The sequence below is a fragment of the Entamoeba nuttalli genome, assembly GCF_000257125.1.
Source record: "Entamoeba nuttalli P19 unplaced genomic scaffold asmbl_9220, whole genome shotgun sequence".
Taxonomy (NCBI): Eukaryota; Evosea; order Mastigamoebida; family Endamoebidae; genus Entamoeba; species Entamoeba nuttalli.
Window position 1 is genome coordinate 1 of NW_008579524.1, and position 17,458 is coordinate 17,458.

The following is a 17,458-nucleotide window of genomic DNA, read 5'->3' on the forward strand; positions in this document are numbered from 1 at the left end:
AATAAACTTTCTTAAAACTTTTTTTTTAATATTTATTTTTTTTTTTTATTATAAAATAAATGATATGGAAATAATTCTTTTATTTTTATGATGATATTACATCATAATAAATAGTAAAGTTAAAATAAAAAATTAATATTTCATTTTGTTGAATCTTTTAAAAAAGGAGGTTAAATTTTAGGAAAAATAAAAAAAAATACCAAAATATTGAATGATTTTAATTAATTGCATAATGAAAAATAAAGATCTTTAATTCATTTTCTTCTTCTTGTTAGTTAAGTTCAAAACGATGAATTGAATTTTAACAATTCTCTTATTAAAAAGTTTTATTAAATGAGATAAATTGAGTCAAAAGAGAATTATTAAAGATGAAGTTTCATTTGAATTTAGTTTACTTCAGAATTTATGTTTAGATAACAAAAGAGATTCATAACAAATGGTAATAATAACTATAAAAAAGAATGAAATATTTAAAATCGACTTTATCTTAAATAACCAAAATTTACTCCTTTAATGGAATATCAGGGATTTTATAATTTACCTTCCCCTTTATGTCCTGAGTTTAAAGAAATGGCTTTAGATATCTATATGAATCAAAAATATTTATTATATAATTTGAATCAAAATAATATTAACAGAGAAGAAATTGGCTCATCACAAGATATATTTAAATGTCAAAATGATCAATCTAATGAAAATAAAATTAAAATTAATTGTGAAGAATCACCTCCTCAAAAAAGATATTGGACTGATGTTGAATGTATTGCTTTTGAAAAAGCAATAAAATATTTTGGCTATACAACAGCAAGAGGAATAAACACTTTTCTTATTTCTGCATTTGTTGGAACTCGTACACCTACTCAAGTTCGTTCTCATGCACAAAAATATTTTATGAAAGAAGTTTGTTATTAACAAACATTCTTAAAAAGAATTTAATGAAATACTAACTTTAATAGAAACCTTTTGATGTAGAACTTAAACTTTCAGAAAAAGATATTGAAAAACTTGAATTTATTCAAAAAAGAAATTACCTTAGAACCAATTGTTCTAGGATTGACATTAGTTAATTTCTACGTATTGTTTATAATCATTTATTCTTCTTCTTTTTTAACTCTTTTTATTTATTAAAAATAAATACTTAGAAAAAACCAGTCATTTAGAATTTTGTTTTGAATCACAAAAATAACAATCAGTTACGCAACAGTATTACGAACTTTTGATGGTGTACATAAAATAGAATCTTTTCCTGTTGGTTCTTCAACAATTATAGAATTATTTTTTTCATCTAATTTAAGAATAGTATTTTCTTTTAATATACTACTGTCTGTTTTAATAATAATTGGTGCAACTGAAGTATTTTTTATAATATTTTGTAATAATAATTTAAGATTATCATTTATAAGATTGATTTCTTTTTGATAGTCAGTTGTTTCAGTTAATACAGCTTGATGGGTTGTTCTATTTGAATTATCTTCTTTTAGTTTTAAAGATACATCACCATCATTTCTTTGATAAATTTCTAATTTTACTTCTCCAACTTTTTTCTCTGTTGGGGTGAAGAACTTAATAGGATGAAAAATTAATTGGTAAAGAGAAGAGAAAAATCCTCTTCTTGGTTGATAAGGTTCAGCATCAAGACTACTATATTCATAAAATCTTTTTCTAGCTTCAATTCCACTTACTGTAGGATTTACGTTAATTTGGTTTTCCATCTTGGTTATGATTTCTGAGATGATTATCTTTTCCTTTCTATTTGTGATTTTTTCTTTTCACTACCAATTTTTTATTAATGCCATTTTATTATTGTTGGTTATTCTATAGTGTTTTATTACCTATAATTGGTCAATTCATAAAAGAAAATGCCATTTTTCAATTCTTTTAATTTTAGGGTTTACTAACCCTCCATGTTTTTTCTCTTTTCACTTTTTTATTTAGAAAAAAAAGAAAATTGATTAAATGATATTATCTACTTTTTGTGAAAAAGAAAGATACTATAAATTTGTATGCCACCTAAGAAAAGGCATAATCCCTCAAGTCAAACCTTAGATAATGCAAGTCAAATAACCAATAGTAGTGATTCTATAAAAACAAAAGATACATTACTAACACCTCCTTCATCACCAAAACAAATTAAATTACCAGTTCCATTACAAGATGATCTTCCAATATGTAAATTTGGGAAGAATTGTAAATTAACAAATCCTTTACATTTCAAAAGATATTATCATGGGAAAGATACTGTAATTGATGTTGATAATATGTCTTTGCAAGACTCAATCACGAATATTGCAACAATAATGAAACAAGAATCACCACAAAATAAAATAACATTATTTGATGCATATAAAACCTTATTGGTTTGTGCATTAGAAGAAAACAAAGTTAGTGGGGAAGAAAAACGGTTAATTCGTAAATATCAACATGCAATGAAAATAGATATTGATCAACACGCAAGCATTTTAGGTCAATTAGGATGGACTGAAGAAGATTATATAGATGGATTTAGAACAGTAAAGGATTATGATGTTAGTAAAGAAATAGAGATGTCTCAAAAGAATGAAATTGGAATTATTTGGATTAAAAATGGAAGTAAAGAATTTGGAGATGAAGGTGAATCAGTATTTGCTAAGGTACACACTAAATTTTTCCAAACGATGTCTGGGGCACAAAGTAATTTTACTATTATCCAAATTGGAATTATTGTTAATAAGGCATTAAAAATGCAGTATTTTGCTGAAAAAAGTATACTTTCAAAGCGTGGATTTGGAGAAGAAGAATGGGCTTTTCATGGTTCTTCTATTGATTCTATTCAAGGAATAATTAAAGAAGGATTTAAGTTACCAGATGATGTTGATACAGTAAAATTAGATTCAGGGTATTTTGGACATGGAATATATTTAACATATTTCAGTGATTATGCACTATTTTATTCTAATAGCAGAAATTCTAATCAAATGGTTTTATGTCAAATATTACCAGGTAATGTATTTAAGTGTAAGAAAAGAATGGATGGAAAGAAGTGTCAAAAAGGATATGACTCTCATTTTTCCCCAAAAGGAAATGAGATTGTTATTTTTGATCCAAAACATATTTTACCTAAATACATCATTGAATTTAAAGTTAATGATGCAAAACAAAGACAACAAGAGTATTAATTAAATTTATTATTAAAAGATACTTTAAAAAGATTAAATTAATCTTTTTCTTCAATAATTTTGTATCTAAGATAAGGTGGACGTAAACCTAAAACATATTCTTTATGGTGATCTTTTGTAAAGACAGCACATATTATTCCAATACAAGCCAGAATGAAGAAAATACAAATAACTAAAAAGTATCTAATGAAATAGTAAGTATTTTCTTGGAATGAATAAATCAAAGATAATAATACTGAAACAGAGTTCATAATTTTAATTAAAATTGTAACTACACCATAATGCATTGAAATAGTTTCGTATGTACAGTTCTCATAAATAAATCTTCTAATAGTTACATTCATTGAAGCATTTACAAATCCACAACAAACACATGCAACATAACTTAATGGTTCAGAAAATACTACAACCATTTGTAAAGTAGTTTCTATTATTGTTGCACCAAGCATTATTAACATCATAAGTCTTGGACCCCATTTATGTAATATTGGAGGAACAATAAAGAAACAAATGAAATACATATAGAAGAATATATTTTCTTTAATTTCAAGATTTAATTCTGAAGTATGAAAAATATCTGATTGAACAGTAGAGAAGAGAATTGAAACATACAACGGTCCATATTGAATTCCAACAATACAAACTAGTAATAAAAGGAAATTCTTTTCATGAAGCATATCACCAATAATTGTAATAAATTCATTAAATATATAAAGAAAATTATATCTAAATGATTTAATTGGTGGTTTTGTTGAATGTTCTTGTAAAAACAAATAAGGTATCAAACAAAGAAGTCCAAATACACAAATTCCTGTAGTAATATAAATTGTTCCTGTTGGTTTAACAACTTCTGAAGATCCAAGTTTAGCAAGGGCTTGAGTGTTAGAATTAAAATATTGTAAATTAGGTAATATACGAGCAATATAAATATAAAGATTTCCTGTTATCATTGACATTAAAATTGATAAATGATCTGCAAATTGATGTAAGTCTGTTGTTGAAATAAATGGAATTTGTGACCCATGCATTGCTATTGCTGCTTGTGGTAACCATGCTGTAAAGAATAATAAAATAGCAAATGCTGAATAATGATAAATCCAACATGCTGCAATATTAAAAATTAAGAAAAATGCTGCAATAACAATAATAGTTTGTTTTTTCCATGCATACCGTACAGCAAAGCAAAGAATAACAAAATTAATAATTCCTCCAAGAATTGAGCATACAAGAATAACTGCTGAAAAAATTGCAAGTGCTGTAGTATAATTAACACCTTCTTCAATAAGTAACAATAAGAAAATAATATTAATACGATGCTATTGTATTTAATCACTCTTTTCAAATATTCTTTTTTAATAACATTCTAATCATTTGATATATTAATTTTATTATTAAAACAAACTGTAAATTCATTTGGCATTTCAACAGGAATTTGCCCAAATGACCATAATATAACATTAAGAACTGAACGATGTTTCATATCTCCTTCATTCAATCGTGCTTCATGTTCTTCCCAAGCAATATTCATTTTTTATTTATTATTTTTAGTTTCTATTTCTAAAAAAATTAACTTGAAATTCTAAATTAATAATTCTATTATAACTTGTAATATAAAACATTATTATTCGTTATTTCTTTTTTATTTTTAACTTTTTAAAAAAAAAACAAGATCAAATGTGGCACGTATGAAACACTACACACAAACACTACTACATTTCATTTTTTGACTCTCATATTTATTATATGATTATGATGGTGTATTTGAATTAGAAATGATTTAGTTAATGTTGTAAAGGGTACAGTAATTTATTATGGTAGAATATTATATGGTGTAATATAACGATTTGTTAAGATGTGGTTAAGACTAAAAGAAAATTAGTCAAAATAATATAGTAGTAATGAAATGCTCTATTCTCTCATTCATAATGTAAAATAAAAATGAGGAAATGAGAATATTTAAAATTAAAGCAGAAATCAAACAAAGTATTAAAAAGAAGGATTAAACAGAAAAAGATTGAGAAAATCTTAATAGGAAGAAATAAAACAAAAAAATGATTTTATTATTTTCCAAGAAAAACCTAAAAGATAGATTAAAAAAAAAATTACTCTTTAAAAAAAAACAGCTTAGGGGTGGGATTAATCTCCTCTTAGCTAGGAAGAATAGATAAAAAATCTATTAACACTTAATAAACTATGTTTTATTAATTATTCTTTATTGAGATTTTGTTTAGAGTCGTTGATTATTTACCAGAAAAATATAAATAAATCTAAAAGTATGAAAAGACAAATTTAAAAAAATCATAGAAAGTAGGAAAAAATAGAAAAATCTACTAGTTTTCAAACAAAAAATTCCTATAAAATTCTTTTCGTCTTAAAAAACTAAAAATGATAAAAAAACTATCACCCATCCTGTCATGTTACCAAAAGTATTTGAAAAGGGATCTCGACTCTTAAAAGTTGACACCGAAACACCTATAACTAGTGATTATAAACAATTAAGTGAGTCTCATCGTAAAAGTGTTATTTCAATATTATCTGAAATGAAAAACTTAGTTGGAAAATTAAAAGAGTCAATTAATTGTATTCAGTTGATCAATAATGAACTAGCCACAATGTATTCTTCAGGAAGTTCTATTATTCAAGTTGAAGTAAAGTCATTTATTGATTCAACAGAAGGCTTATCAATGAAGTCATTACCAATGCTTGAAAATGAAATTGAGTGTTGTGAGACATATTACAAAGATTTATCTAAGAAATTTTCTCATTATAGGAGTAATAATTATCAAGATTATTATGAACAAAGATTTGATGTTATAGACCCATGTATTCTTCTCGTTTGTATTTTGTTTTTGATTATTATATTTTTATAATATTTTTATGGTATTTTTATAATAATACAGAAACTTATTTTTAAAAGTATATGAAACTTGTTATTGGTTTAACAGGAGAGAAAATTGGTTCATTCAAAAAGTTATTATATGATGCTGTTCAAGATGGTCTTTCTATTCATAAATCATACACATTATTAGCATCATTTAAATCCATATGTGAAAACAGAGTTGGTAGTCTATATTTAGAAAAGTGTCTTACAGATATTGGAGAAGAAAGAAATATTCAATTTTTTAGACAAGCAATGTTATATAATAATATTACATCACCAGATGTAAAAGAATGGGTTGCAAAAGATATATATGAAACATTTATTTGTACAGGAAGTAATAAAGAATTACAAATAAGTCAAGCAATAAAAAAAGATATAACAAATAATTATGCAGAAGCAAAATATGAAAATTTGTTTAATGAAGCAAAAAATGATATTTTTGAATTAATGGAACGTAAAGACTTCTTTGACTTATTTAAACAATCATCATATTTTAAAGATTTAACTCATCGTCTTACAGCTCTTGATGATAAACAATTACTTTCTAAAGATATAGAAATGGCACTAAAGAGTTCAATGAATGATGAAATATATGTTGATGTAGCAAAATATCTTATTCCTTATAACTTAGTTGGGTTTACTGATGAATTTGTAACATGTGGATACACTGCACCAACATTAATGGGAATTATTAGTGATAAAGAGATTCAACGATTTGCAACAAATTCAGCTGATGTTAAAAGGTTACAAGAATTTTGTCAATTGGCTCAAAATAGTATGATTGAAAAATCAAAAACATTAACAAAAGAAGCAATTACAAAAGTAAGGTCAATTCAAAACAATTTTATTAAATATGTGGAAAGTAATAATGAAAATGTTAAAAATACATTATCATTCATTGAGTATATTCAAACTACACCTGAAGATAAAATGACAATTTCACAAATTCTATCTCGTTCTGAAATGGCTTTTATTGAATTAAAAGCAAAACATCATGTTGCATATAGATTGTTAAAGAAATGTGATTCTGTTCAAGAAATGCAACCAATTCTTATTCAATGTCAAAATGCATTAATTAGTATTCTTGTAGATGAACATTTAGAGGAATATAATAAATCTTTATTTTGGAAACCTCAATTTAAGAAAACACCTAAACGTTCTGAACGTTCTTCAAGAAGTAAAATGTCTAGAACACCAGATTTGGTTCAATTAAATACTTCGTTCTCTCCTTCAAGAAGAGCATTTACTCCCAGAGTTGATAGAATGGAAGTGCTTCCATCTCCAAGAAATTTAGAAGAAGGAAGTAAGAGAGGTAAGTTATTAGCATGTATATCTCAAAGTGAAAATGATCTTAGACTAACACTTGAACACTATTCCAAAACATTTAATCAACCAGAAAAACAAGAAAATAAAATTGAAGAAATTAGTGAATTTATTAAAAATAATATTCAACCTAAATTAACATTAATGAAGGAAAATCTTTGTTCAATTAAATCAAATGAAGAATATGACAAATATAAACCAACAATTGAAATGTTGGATAATTACATATCCTTTATTGGAGATGAAATTATTTATCCTCAAAAACCTAAAATATTTATTGTTAAAACTAATGACTTAACATTAAAAGATGTTTTAATAAATAATTTAAACAAGTTAGACACTATTGAAGTTAGTCTCAATTGTATTCTTCAAAAACTTTCTTCATTAGCAACTAACTTAAGAAAAGGATCTACAACAATAATGAAATATGCAAATATGATTCAACATTTCTCCATGTCATTTTAAATGAATATTAATTTTTTTTCTTCTTTAATTTATTGTTATTTTTTTTTATTTCTAATAAAGGGATGAGAATATACAGTATTAATATTTTGTATTTATAAGAGGGATTTAGTTAAAATTTACTTCATTTGAAAAAGTAATTGGTGATTGTATTTTTCTTTTTGTTAATAAATCTTCAGAACTTTCTTCACAAATTCTTTTTCTTTCTTCATTTTGTTTTATAGCAGAGAAAGAAATTGGGACAACAGATAATAAATAAGTTTTTTTTAAAGAAGATGCAAAATAACAAGGATCAACATATTGTTCATAATCTTCATGAAGTAAATGATGAATAACAGATACAGCATGAATACATGGAGTTCCTGTTCTTTGAAATTCACCACAACTACATGTTTTCTTTTTTAAATCAATACAAAGTGGAACAGAAGTTTTAGTATAATAAATAGGAAATTCGCCATAACATTCTATTTGAGAAGCACCTTCTATTTTCCATTCAATATCTTTATTTAACCAATTCACCAATTTACTATTTGTAAATTGTATTTGACGTCTTCTTGATTCAAATAAAGAACTTATTGTGTTAATAATATTACAAAGTGTTTTTGTCATAGTTGTGTCAGAATCACTTAACTCAAATTTATAAATAGATTCATTAGATAAATGAATATTAGAAATGGTTTTTGTTATTGAATCTTGTCCATCTCCAAGAACATCATGTAGTCCTTCATAAACAAATTCCCATACATCAATATTTTGTAAAGCAAGAGCAAAACATAAGGGTAATGGTTGTCTTTCTCCATCCATACCACTAATAATGACCATATGATATCCATTATTTAAACAAATATCAGATGATATTAATGAATGTTGAAGATATGGTAATGCATTTTTAATAACTCCAAAAACAATTCTAACCATTTGACCTTGAATAGAAGCACTAGATCCTGGATTTTTTCTTAGAAATTCCATTACAACTTGACTTATCCTTTCTATTTTTGGTTTACTTCCTTTTTGAAGTCTTGAAATAGTTCTTCGAGCAACAGAAAGTCCACTCTTTTCTTCTAGATATTTAGCAACTTCAGTTGATGTTCCTAAAAGTAATTCTGGTGGTAATACTGATTTAATAAAATCTGTTCCAAAAAACTTTTTTGGTGTTTTTCCTTTGCAACCATTTCCATGTTTTAAACAAACTTCTCTAACAACCCAAGGTCTACCAGGTAATTTTGAACTTCTTGAAGCACGTAAAATAGCAGGACAGTTACATTGAACAGCAAAACAACAAGTTAATGAAAGATATTCTTTAGAACTTCTTATGACTTTCCAATATCGTCTATCATTAGGATTAGCTACTCCATTAGCAATTACTGCTGCTTTTAATGCTGATTTTGATGGCCAAACACCATTAACCTCTAATTTTTCATCATAACTCATCATTGAAGTAACACAAAACGGAGATTATAATCTGGAACATCAATGGATGAAAAAATTCATTCTTAAAAATTTATTTCTGATTCAAAAGAGTTACTATTTCTATTTTTAAGTCTTGTTATTGAATTTGATTCGCTAATTTTCAAGTGATTTTCAAGTGAATAAAGATAGAACTTTATTTTATGTTTTTTAATATATTTTTTAATTAATCTTTGAAAAAAAATTGACACTTTTGACTAATTCGTATAATTAAATTAATGTGGAAATTTTGTTTTGTAGTTTTAATACTGACATTTTTGACTCATAATATAAACAGACTCAAACTCGCCCCATATTCGACACACTAAAACCCTGAAACGTTAAAAAATGTTAAAAAAAACAAAATTTTGTTATATTAGAGGTTTATAATAAAATAATATTTAAGAAATTTAAAAAATGGAAGTCACAGAGTGACCCTCATTAAGTTATTGTTGTTTGGATTACTGTACCTACAACGAAGGAATAGTTTAATTGAACATAGGATTCTCCAAACAGATCAACATCCGGACAATTAAACATATTCCTCATCCACTTAGGATTGATACTTTCTATCTAATGGTTCGAGGAATTTCCCAGGAATTTTTAATAGTTGAAATGAGACTATCAAACTCCTACTCCAAACCTTGTAACTTCCAATAAAATAATAAACTATTAGTATAAAAACAAATAAAAATGATTTATATAATTATTATGGAAAAACAATCAAATAATAATAATTTAATAATTTAATAATTAATAGTTTTAATAACAAATAAAAAAAAATGAAAAAAGAAATAATGATTTAGTCTTACTGGTTTAAATGAATGAACCTATTATCAGAAATGATAAAAAACAAATCATTGTTGTTATTGGTGCTACGGCAAGTGGAAAATCAACTGTTGCTCATCAAATTTGTAAAAAGTTAAATGGAGAAATAATTAATGCAGATGTAATGCAATGTTATAAAGGACTTCCTATTGCAACTAATAAACCAAGTGAAGAAGAAAAACAAGAGTTTCATTATCATCTTGTTGATTTTGTTTCTCCTGAAGTGAATTATACTGTACAACAATGGGTAAATGATGCAGATAAAGCAATTGAAACAATTTGTTTAAAGAATAAAATACCAATAATTTGTGGAGGAACTTCATATTATATTGATGCGTTACTTTTTAGACATCAATCTAAAGATTTAATTAAAGTTAATGAGTCAAAAATACTTCCATGGAAAGAAGATGAATGGTATAATAAATTAAAAGAAATTGATCCAATAATGGCAGAAAGATTACACCCAAATGATATTACTAGAATTAAAAATGCTTTAATATATTATATTCAATATAACCAACCAATTAGTAGTACTTTTCTTAAAGAACATATTGAAATGAAATATAATCCAATAATTATTTGGGTTGATGCTGATATTAAATTACTTTACCAAAGAGCAGATAAAAGAGTAAATGTAATGGTTCAACAAGGAATGGTAGAACAAAATATGAAATTTATTGAAGAACATGAAGAGGAATTAAAACAATTAGAATGGAAATGGGGAATTTGTATGGCAATTGGATTTCAAGAGTTTATTGAATGTAAATTAAAAGGAACACCAATAGAAATTGCAATTGAGAATGTTAAAATTCATACAAAACAATATATTAAGAAACAAATAAGATGGATAAATAATAAAATAGTAAAAACAAAAAAGTCTTCTATTATTCATTTTATTCATCATGAAAATGATATTCTTCAATTAGACTTAATTTTTCAACAAATTAATGAACAATTAAATTCTAATTGTAATTCATTTAATACAATAACTAAAGAAAAAGAAATTAAAGAAGAAGAAAAAACAAAATTAATTCAATGGAAAAAATATTATTGTGAGATATGTGATATTATATTAAATGGAGAGAAAGAATGGAACGTTCATTTAATATCTAAACGTCATAAATATAAATTAAAAAGAATAAAAAAAACACAAGAATATATCAAATAAATTTATTATTTAAAATAAAAAAAATACATTGATTTTAAATTAATTTTTCTACTAATTCCATTACTACTCCAATGACATAAGGCTCTGAAAATTTTAAAATTCCTAATATTATTTTTAATGCTTCAGTATCACATCCTGTTTGTTTTTTTATTTCATTAATAGTTTGAAGAGTAAGTTGACCATCATTATATATATCTTTTGAATTAAGCATTGTAAATATAATATGTGCTTTCATTGCAAGAATATCACACATTTTAAACATTAAAGTATGAAGATAATCAGCTTCTTTATCAGTTCTAATTGATAATATAATTTTTGATAATGGAACAATTAATGGAGTTGAAGGTACTGAAACAAGAATTTCAGTAATTGGAATAGTTGCAATAAATTTTGTAATTCCAAGACGTTGAGAAGCTTTAAATAAGAAATAATTTAAACGTTGAATAAAATATTTAATAATACATTGAGTAGAACTTCTAGCAATTGTTTGTTTTAATGGATCAATTACACAAAAAGGAAATGGTAAAGAGAAATATAAATTTTCTGAGAAGTTAGTTAAACACATAGTTCTAAAGAAAGGATTTGGTTGAAATAATATTCTAGGATTAATAGGAGAAGATAATGGTTGATTGTATATATCAGGTATATCTAATGGATAACATAAATCATAAACAAATTGTGATTCAGGATAATTATCAGAAACAATTAATGTATAATATGAAGTTAAATGACTTGTTATTATTTTTTGTATAAATTCTTCTGATGGAAAATTATTAGGAAGTATTAATTTCTTTTTAATTTGTTTAGAAGTAACACTTAGAAGATATTCATCAAAATGATTAATTAATGAAGTTAATGAGTCATTTAATAATTTATAACTTTCAATATTTTTGCCATGTTCTTCTAAATGTTTTAATTGAAATTCAAAAAAAAGGAGATTTAAATTATCAAGAAAAATGTCCCATAAAAATGTATTGTTTGATATATGAATATTAGAAGGAATTAACATAGTAAATGTAACTGAGATAATAGGAAATTGTTGATCTATTAAAGAAATCATACAAGGAATATGAGCTGTATAAACGATATCTTCAAATTTTGATTCATTAATACCAACAATTCCATAATTATAAATATAATATCCTGGTACTTTTGTTTTTCTTTCATATTCATTTTTTAAACAATTTTTCATTGGAATTGATTTTAAATATTGATTCATACAATATTTTTCAATTAATTGTTGTGGATGTAATTTAAGTAAATTAGGATTATCGTATCTTATATATAATTGTTTATCTAAATAATCAGGAAATAATTTTATATTAATTGAAGATATATGTATAGATTGGTGTTTCATTTTAAATTGTAAATTGTTATAATGCCATGGAACTTTTTTTAATAAATTTTCATTATGACTTCTTATTAATTTTTCAAAATTTAACCAAATAATTCCCCAATGTTCACAGATATCTTTACATTTTATATTCATTGTTTTAACATTAGGAAGTAAATTTTTTCTTTTCTTTTGTTGAATTAATGGTGTTGTACTTTTTATCATTTACTAAATTATAAGTTATCCTTTTTTTTAATTTCTTATTTTTCTTCTTTTATCATTTTTCTTTAGGAATTTTCTCTTCTTTTGTATTTTCAAAATACCTTATTTATTTCTTCTTGATTGTTTTTTTTTCTTTTTATTGTGTTAGTTGGTAATTTAACTATTTCTTTATTTCTCTTTCACTATTTCAATATTATTTTTATCGTCTTTTTTTTATTGCTTTATTTCAAAATTTTTATCTCTTAAAGTATTCTATATTCTTTGATAACTGTTATTAAACCATTACTTGTTGTTAACTATATTATTTAACCTTTGCTTAAAAAGCATTGGCTAATATTTGCTTAAATAATTAACTCATAAATACCAATTTAAATACCTTCATTTATTTTATTTTCTTGATACAATTTTTTTATTCTTTCTAAAGTATTAATAAAAAAGATTTTTAATAGTTTAGAACAAATACTCATTATTTGTGTCTATTTAAAAAAAGAATAGATCATAACTTATAATTCTATTTAAGTTGTTTAATTATTATTATTTAGAATTAATGATAATTGAAGTATTTAAAAAAAACAAAGATAAAATAAATGACAAGTGTTACATCTGTACTTATACCATTAGTTATCCTTTTTATGTTATTTAAATAAAAAGAATTAAATTTAAATATTCTTTGGTACTTGTGAGATATTGAGACTATATCTTTTTGTTACTTCATTTTATATGGTTATTATCTACATTGTTCTCTCATTGTTTTATTTATTATGTAATATGTCTCTTCTTTATTTCTTCTTTTCTTTTTGATTCTTATTGAATATTTTTATCTTTTGTTTCTTATTCTTTGTTAATTACTTCTACTATCCATTTAAGTTCTTCGATTATTCATAAACTAATTTATTTTCTTAGTAATTTACATTAGCTTACATGTTTATAACCAAATCAAATTAAACTCATTCTTATAGTTAATGTATTTTTGTTATTAATAACAGTAGTTTGTTATGAACTAGATGCAAAGAGAGAATCTTATTCAAATAGAAAAAAAGTAACACATTTATCACAATCTCCTCTTCTTTTTAGTGTTTTTTTCATCAAATACTTTTATCAATTCCTTTTTTTGTTCTTTTACTAAAAATAATGAGACAAACTTCAACCCTCAAAAACGATGAATAGAAAGAATCTTAGAAATAATTATTCTTTTAAAACATGACCATATTACCATCAAAAGTTATTCTTAAATTACAACAAAACGCTGCTAATGTTAGAAATATTTGTGTATTGGCACACGTTGATCATGGAAAAACATCTATATGTGATGCACTTATTGCTAGTAATGGAATTATTAGTAAAAAATTATCAGGGAAAGTTAGATATCTTGACTACAGAGATGATGAACAAGTAAGACAAATTACTATGAAAACATCTTCAATTAGTTTATATACTCAATTAGGAGATCAACACCATTTACTTAATTTAGTTGACTCACCTGGTCATGTTGATTTTAGTGGAGAAGTGAGTAGTGCAGTAAGGCTAACTGATGGTGCATTACTTGTGGTTGATTGTATTGAAGGAGTTTGTGTTCAAACTCAAACAGTCCTAAGACAAGCTGCATCAGAAGGACTTCAAATGATATTAATAATTAATAAAATTGATAGATTAGTATTTGAAAAAAATTTTAGTATTGAAGAAGCTACAGATCATTTGGAACGATTAGTAAATTCAGTAAATAATGCAACAGCAGTTATAACAGATGACAATGGTACTGTATTTGGAGATGATTATTTTGATCCTATTAAAGGAAATGTTGTATTTGCAAGTGCTATTGATGGATGGGGATTTGATTTAGTGGCTATATCAGAAATTTATGCAAAAAAATTTGGAATGAAAGAAGAGTCATTGAGAAATATTTTGTGGGGAGAACATTTTATTAATATGAAAACAGGTAAGACATTTAAAACACAAATTGATGGTACAATGAAAGTATTTAGTCAATTAGCATTAAAACCAATTTGGGATATTTATAATACTGTTCATCAATATTTCGATAATAAAACAAAAGAAGCAGCTAAACAAAGAATTATTAAAATATCAACTGCATTAGGAATGAACATTGGTGCAAGAGAATTTGCTATTCACGAAGAAAAATCTTTTTTGTTTTCAATGATGAACAATTTTGTTCCAATCGCAAAAACAATATTACGTTGTGCAGTTCTTCATCTTCCATCTCCATTGGAAGCACAACCAAAAAGAATTAATAAAATTTATTCAACTCATACCTCATTATTAAAAGATACGGTTCTTCATTGTGGTGCTTCATCTCCAGAATGTGTACTTTACGCTGCAAAAATTTTCCCGTTTGGTGAACAAATGATTGCATTATGTAGAGTTTTAGGTGGAACAGTTCGTCGTGGACAAGAACTTTTTATTTTACCATCAAAGTACGACCCAACTATATCTAATGCAGCTGATAAAATCCATTCATTTAAAGCAAATCAAATTTATTTATTAATGGGTCAAACTACACAAGATATGGACGAAGTACCAGCAGGTAATATTCTTGGGATTCAAGTTACTGGAGTTAATATGTTTAATGCTGCAACATTAAGTTCTACACTTCAATGTAGTCCATTAGCTCCTTTAGTATCAAGCGGTGCCAAACCAGTATTGAGAGTAGCCATTGAACCAGTACATAGTGAAGATATGAAAGCATTAATTGATGGACTAAATCTACTTGCATTATCAGACCCATCTGTTATAACTACTATTCAAGACTCAGGAGAAAATTTATTATTAACAACTGGAGAATTACATCTTGAAAGATGTATGAAAGACCTAAAAGAACTTTTTGCACGTGTGCCATTTACTTACACTGACCCTATTGTTTCTTATAGAGAAACCATTCTTGGGCAGTCTGGAGCTGCTGAAGAAAGTACAGCAGATGAGAGTGTTTCATTTAAAGTCCATTGTGTTGCGATGAAAGAAGAAACAATTGACAAAATTAATGATATTTCAACAGTGTTAAGAATGTCAAGTAGAAACCATCAAACAGATGAACATTTAAATCAAAAGATTGAAAGTATTTTAGAAGGAGAAAACAATGAATGGAAAAATAAGTTAATTTGTTTTGGACCAAAAAGGTGTGGACCAAATATTCTTATTAATCTTACTGATGAAGACCTCCCACTTTGGCCTCAAGATAAAGACATTAAAAATTATACTTCATTAGTTACTAATGCTATTATTAGTGGATTTCAATTAGCCACTTCTGCTGGACCTTTATGTGATGAACCAATGGAAGGGTTAATATTTATAATTGATGAAATTCTCATTGATGAAGAAACAAGAAGCGGTAATATTCAAGGACAAGTTATTACTGCATTTAAAGATGCTTGTTTAGCTGCATTCCAACTAGGAAGACAAAGGATTAAAGAACCAATGTATTTATGTGATATTAGATGTCCAACTGAATGTATTGGTAAAGTTTTTCAAGTATTAGACAAAAGAAGAGCAAAAACTCTTGAAGAAGGATATGATGAGACTCAACTAATGAATATTATTAAAGCACAATTACCTGTTGCCGAATCATTTGGATTTACAGATGACATGTTAGGTCAAACTTCTGGTGCTGCATTTACACAAACTCAATTTGATCGGTTTGTGACTATTCCAATTGATCCGTTCTGGGTTCCAACAACAGAAGAAGAATTAGAAGAGTATGGTGAAAAAGCTGATATTAAAAATATTGCTAAAATCGCTATAGATAATACAAGAAAAAGAAAAGGATTGGTTTTAGATGAAAAGATTGTTGAATTTGTTGATAAACAATCAACCAGAAGCAAGAAAAAGTAATTTTATTAAATTTTTTTTTCAATTTAGTTTATTTTTTAAATTATTTGTTTAGTAATAAATGAAGAATTAATTATTTTTTTAGTGAATTATATTCTTTGTTATTTAATAAAAATTAATTATAAGTTTATTTTACGTACGTTTTAATTATAAAAAGTCTTTCAGAAAATCCTTTTCTTTTTAAAGAGAATTTTCTCAACCTCTTTTTCTGCTCTTGAAACAATATTATTTGGATAATATATTATCATAATTAAGACTTAACCAAACAAACTAAATAAATAATAAGTTTCAATTGTATACAATAAGCTAAATAAAGTAAGGTTATTTCAATAATAATGTTCAGTTATTACTAAACTTATCTGAATGAAAGGAAATATTATAATCAAGATTAACTCATATCAAGAATAAGTTATAATTACGTATTAAAATAATAACACATATTATTAAAAGAATAATTTCTTATAAATTAATAAACACATTGGTATTATTGGATGTATTTAAATTAATAAATAGAAAATTATAGTAGACTAATGATATGTAAAAATAAACGATATTAATCAGTCTAACTACAAGACAAAAAGAGGTTATTATGTTATTTTAATAAAACACTCTTATTGGGTGTGAATATTTCAAATGAAATAAAATAAACCAACACTGAATTATCTCCATTTTTAATTCACCATTTCATTTATTGGAAGATGAACAAAATGACTGTTCATATTCTTCATTGTTTTGTTTTTATCTCTTTTCTTTATTTTTCAATTATTCAGGATTGAATCATTCCATTTCAATTACTATGA

The 17,458-nt window shown here is 25.1% G+C and overlaps 10 protein-coding genes across 10 annotated transcripts in view; 5 read left to right on the top strand and 5 right to left on the bottom strand.

Moving 5' to 3' along the window:
* Window positions 1-513: 513 nt before the first annotated feature.
* ENU1_196090 (Myb family DNA-binding protein, SHAQKYF family protein) lies at window positions 514-1,067 on the top strand (the record flags this gene model as incomplete). The annotated part of the gene is made up of 2 exons (XM_008861958.1): window positions 514-900; window positions 957-1,067. 2 exons carry the CDS (start codon window positions 514-516, stop codon window positions 1,065-1,067), a joined length of 498 nt encoding a protein of 165 aa, XP_008860180.1.
* Window positions 1,068-1,193: 126 nt separating this feature from the next.
* ENU1_196100 (hypothetical protein) lies at window positions 1,194-1,712 on the bottom strand (the record flags this gene model as incomplete). The annotated part of the gene is made up of 1 exon (XM_008861959.1): window positions 1,194-1,712. The coding sequence occupies one exon, from the start codon at window positions 1,710-1,712 to the stop codon at window positions 1,194-1,196; it is 519 nt and encodes a 172-aa protein (XP_008860181.1).
* Window positions 1,713-2,003: 291 nt separating this feature from the next.
* ENU1_196110 (Poly(ADP-ribose) polymerase catalytic domain containing protein) lies at window positions 2,004-3,155 on the top strand (the record flags this gene model as incomplete). The annotated part of the gene is made up of 1 exon (XM_008861960.1): window positions 2,004-3,155. The coding sequence occupies one exon, from the start codon at window positions 2,004-2,006 to the stop codon at window positions 3,153-3,155; it is 1,152 nt and encodes a 383-aa protein (XP_008860182.1).
* A 38-nt stretch (window positions 3,156-3,193) lies between these two features.
* On the bottom strand, window positions 3,194-4,683 carry ENU1_196120 (hypothetical protein; the record flags this gene model as incomplete). Its single annotated transcript, XM_008861961.1, has 2 exons — window positions 3,194-4,471; window positions 4,558-4,683. 2 exons carry the CDS (start codon window positions 4,681-4,683, stop codon window positions 3,194-3,196), a joined length of 1,404 nt encoding a protein of 467 aa, XP_008860183.1.
* An 886-nt stretch (window positions 4,684-5,569) lies between these two features.
* ENU1_196130 (regulator of g protein signaling domain containing protein) lies at window positions 5,570-7,824 on the top strand (the record flags this gene model as incomplete). The annotated part of the gene is made up of 2 exons (XM_008861962.1): window positions 5,570-5,989; window positions 6,073-7,824. The coding sequence occupies 2 exons, from the start codon at window positions 5,570-5,572 to the stop codon at window positions 7,822-7,824; spliced, it is 2,172 nt and encodes a 723-aa protein (XP_008860184.1).
* A 105-nt stretch (window positions 7,825-7,929) lies between these two features.
* ENU1_196140 (SWIM zinc finger domain containing protein) lies at window positions 7,930-9,252 on the bottom strand (the record flags this gene model as incomplete). The annotated part of the gene is made up of 1 exon (XM_008861963.1): window positions 7,930-9,252. One exon carries the CDS (start codon window positions 9,250-9,252, stop codon window positions 7,930-7,932), a length of 1,323 nt encoding a protein of 440 aa, XP_008860185.1.
* Window positions 9,253-10,087: 835 nt separating this feature from the next.
* ENU1_196150 (tRNA dimethylallyltransferase) lies at window positions 10,088-11,263 on the top strand (the record flags this gene model as incomplete). The annotated part of the gene is made up of 1 exon (XM_008861964.1): window positions 10,088-11,263. The coding sequence occupies one exon, from the start codon at window positions 10,088-10,090 to the stop codon at window positions 11,261-11,263; it is 1,176 nt and encodes a 391-aa protein (XP_008860186.1).
* A 34-nt stretch (window positions 11,264-11,297) lies between these two features.
* ENU1_196160 (hypothetical protein) lies at window positions 11,298-12,821 on the bottom strand (the record flags this gene model as incomplete). The annotated part of the gene is made up of 1 exon (XM_008861965.1): window positions 11,298-12,821. The coding sequence occupies one exon, from the start codon at window positions 12,819-12,821 to the stop codon at window positions 11,298-11,300; it is 1,524 nt and encodes a 507-aa protein (XP_008860187.1).
* A 1,197-nt stretch (window positions 12,822-14,018) lies between these two features.
* On the top strand, window positions 14,019-16,661 carry ENU1_196170 (elongation factor 2, putative; the record flags this gene model as incomplete). Its single annotated transcript, XM_008861966.1, has 1 exon — window positions 14,019-16,661. The coding sequence occupies one exon, from the start codon at window positions 14,019-14,021 to the stop codon at window positions 16,659-16,661; it is 2,643 nt and encodes an 880-aa protein (XP_008860188.1).
* Window positions 16,662-17,445: 784 nt separating this feature from the next.
* ENU1_196180 (hypothetical protein) overlaps window positions 17,446-17,458 on the bottom strand; it is a gene marked incomplete at both ends in the record, with an annotated part of 642 nt that continues 629 nt past the window's right edge. Inside the window, one exon of the mRNA XM_008861967.1 lies at window positions 17,446-17,458. This exon is cut by the window's right edge and continues 629 nt beyond it. Coding sequence (XP_008860189.1) covers window positions 17,446-17,458 — 13 coding nt within the window.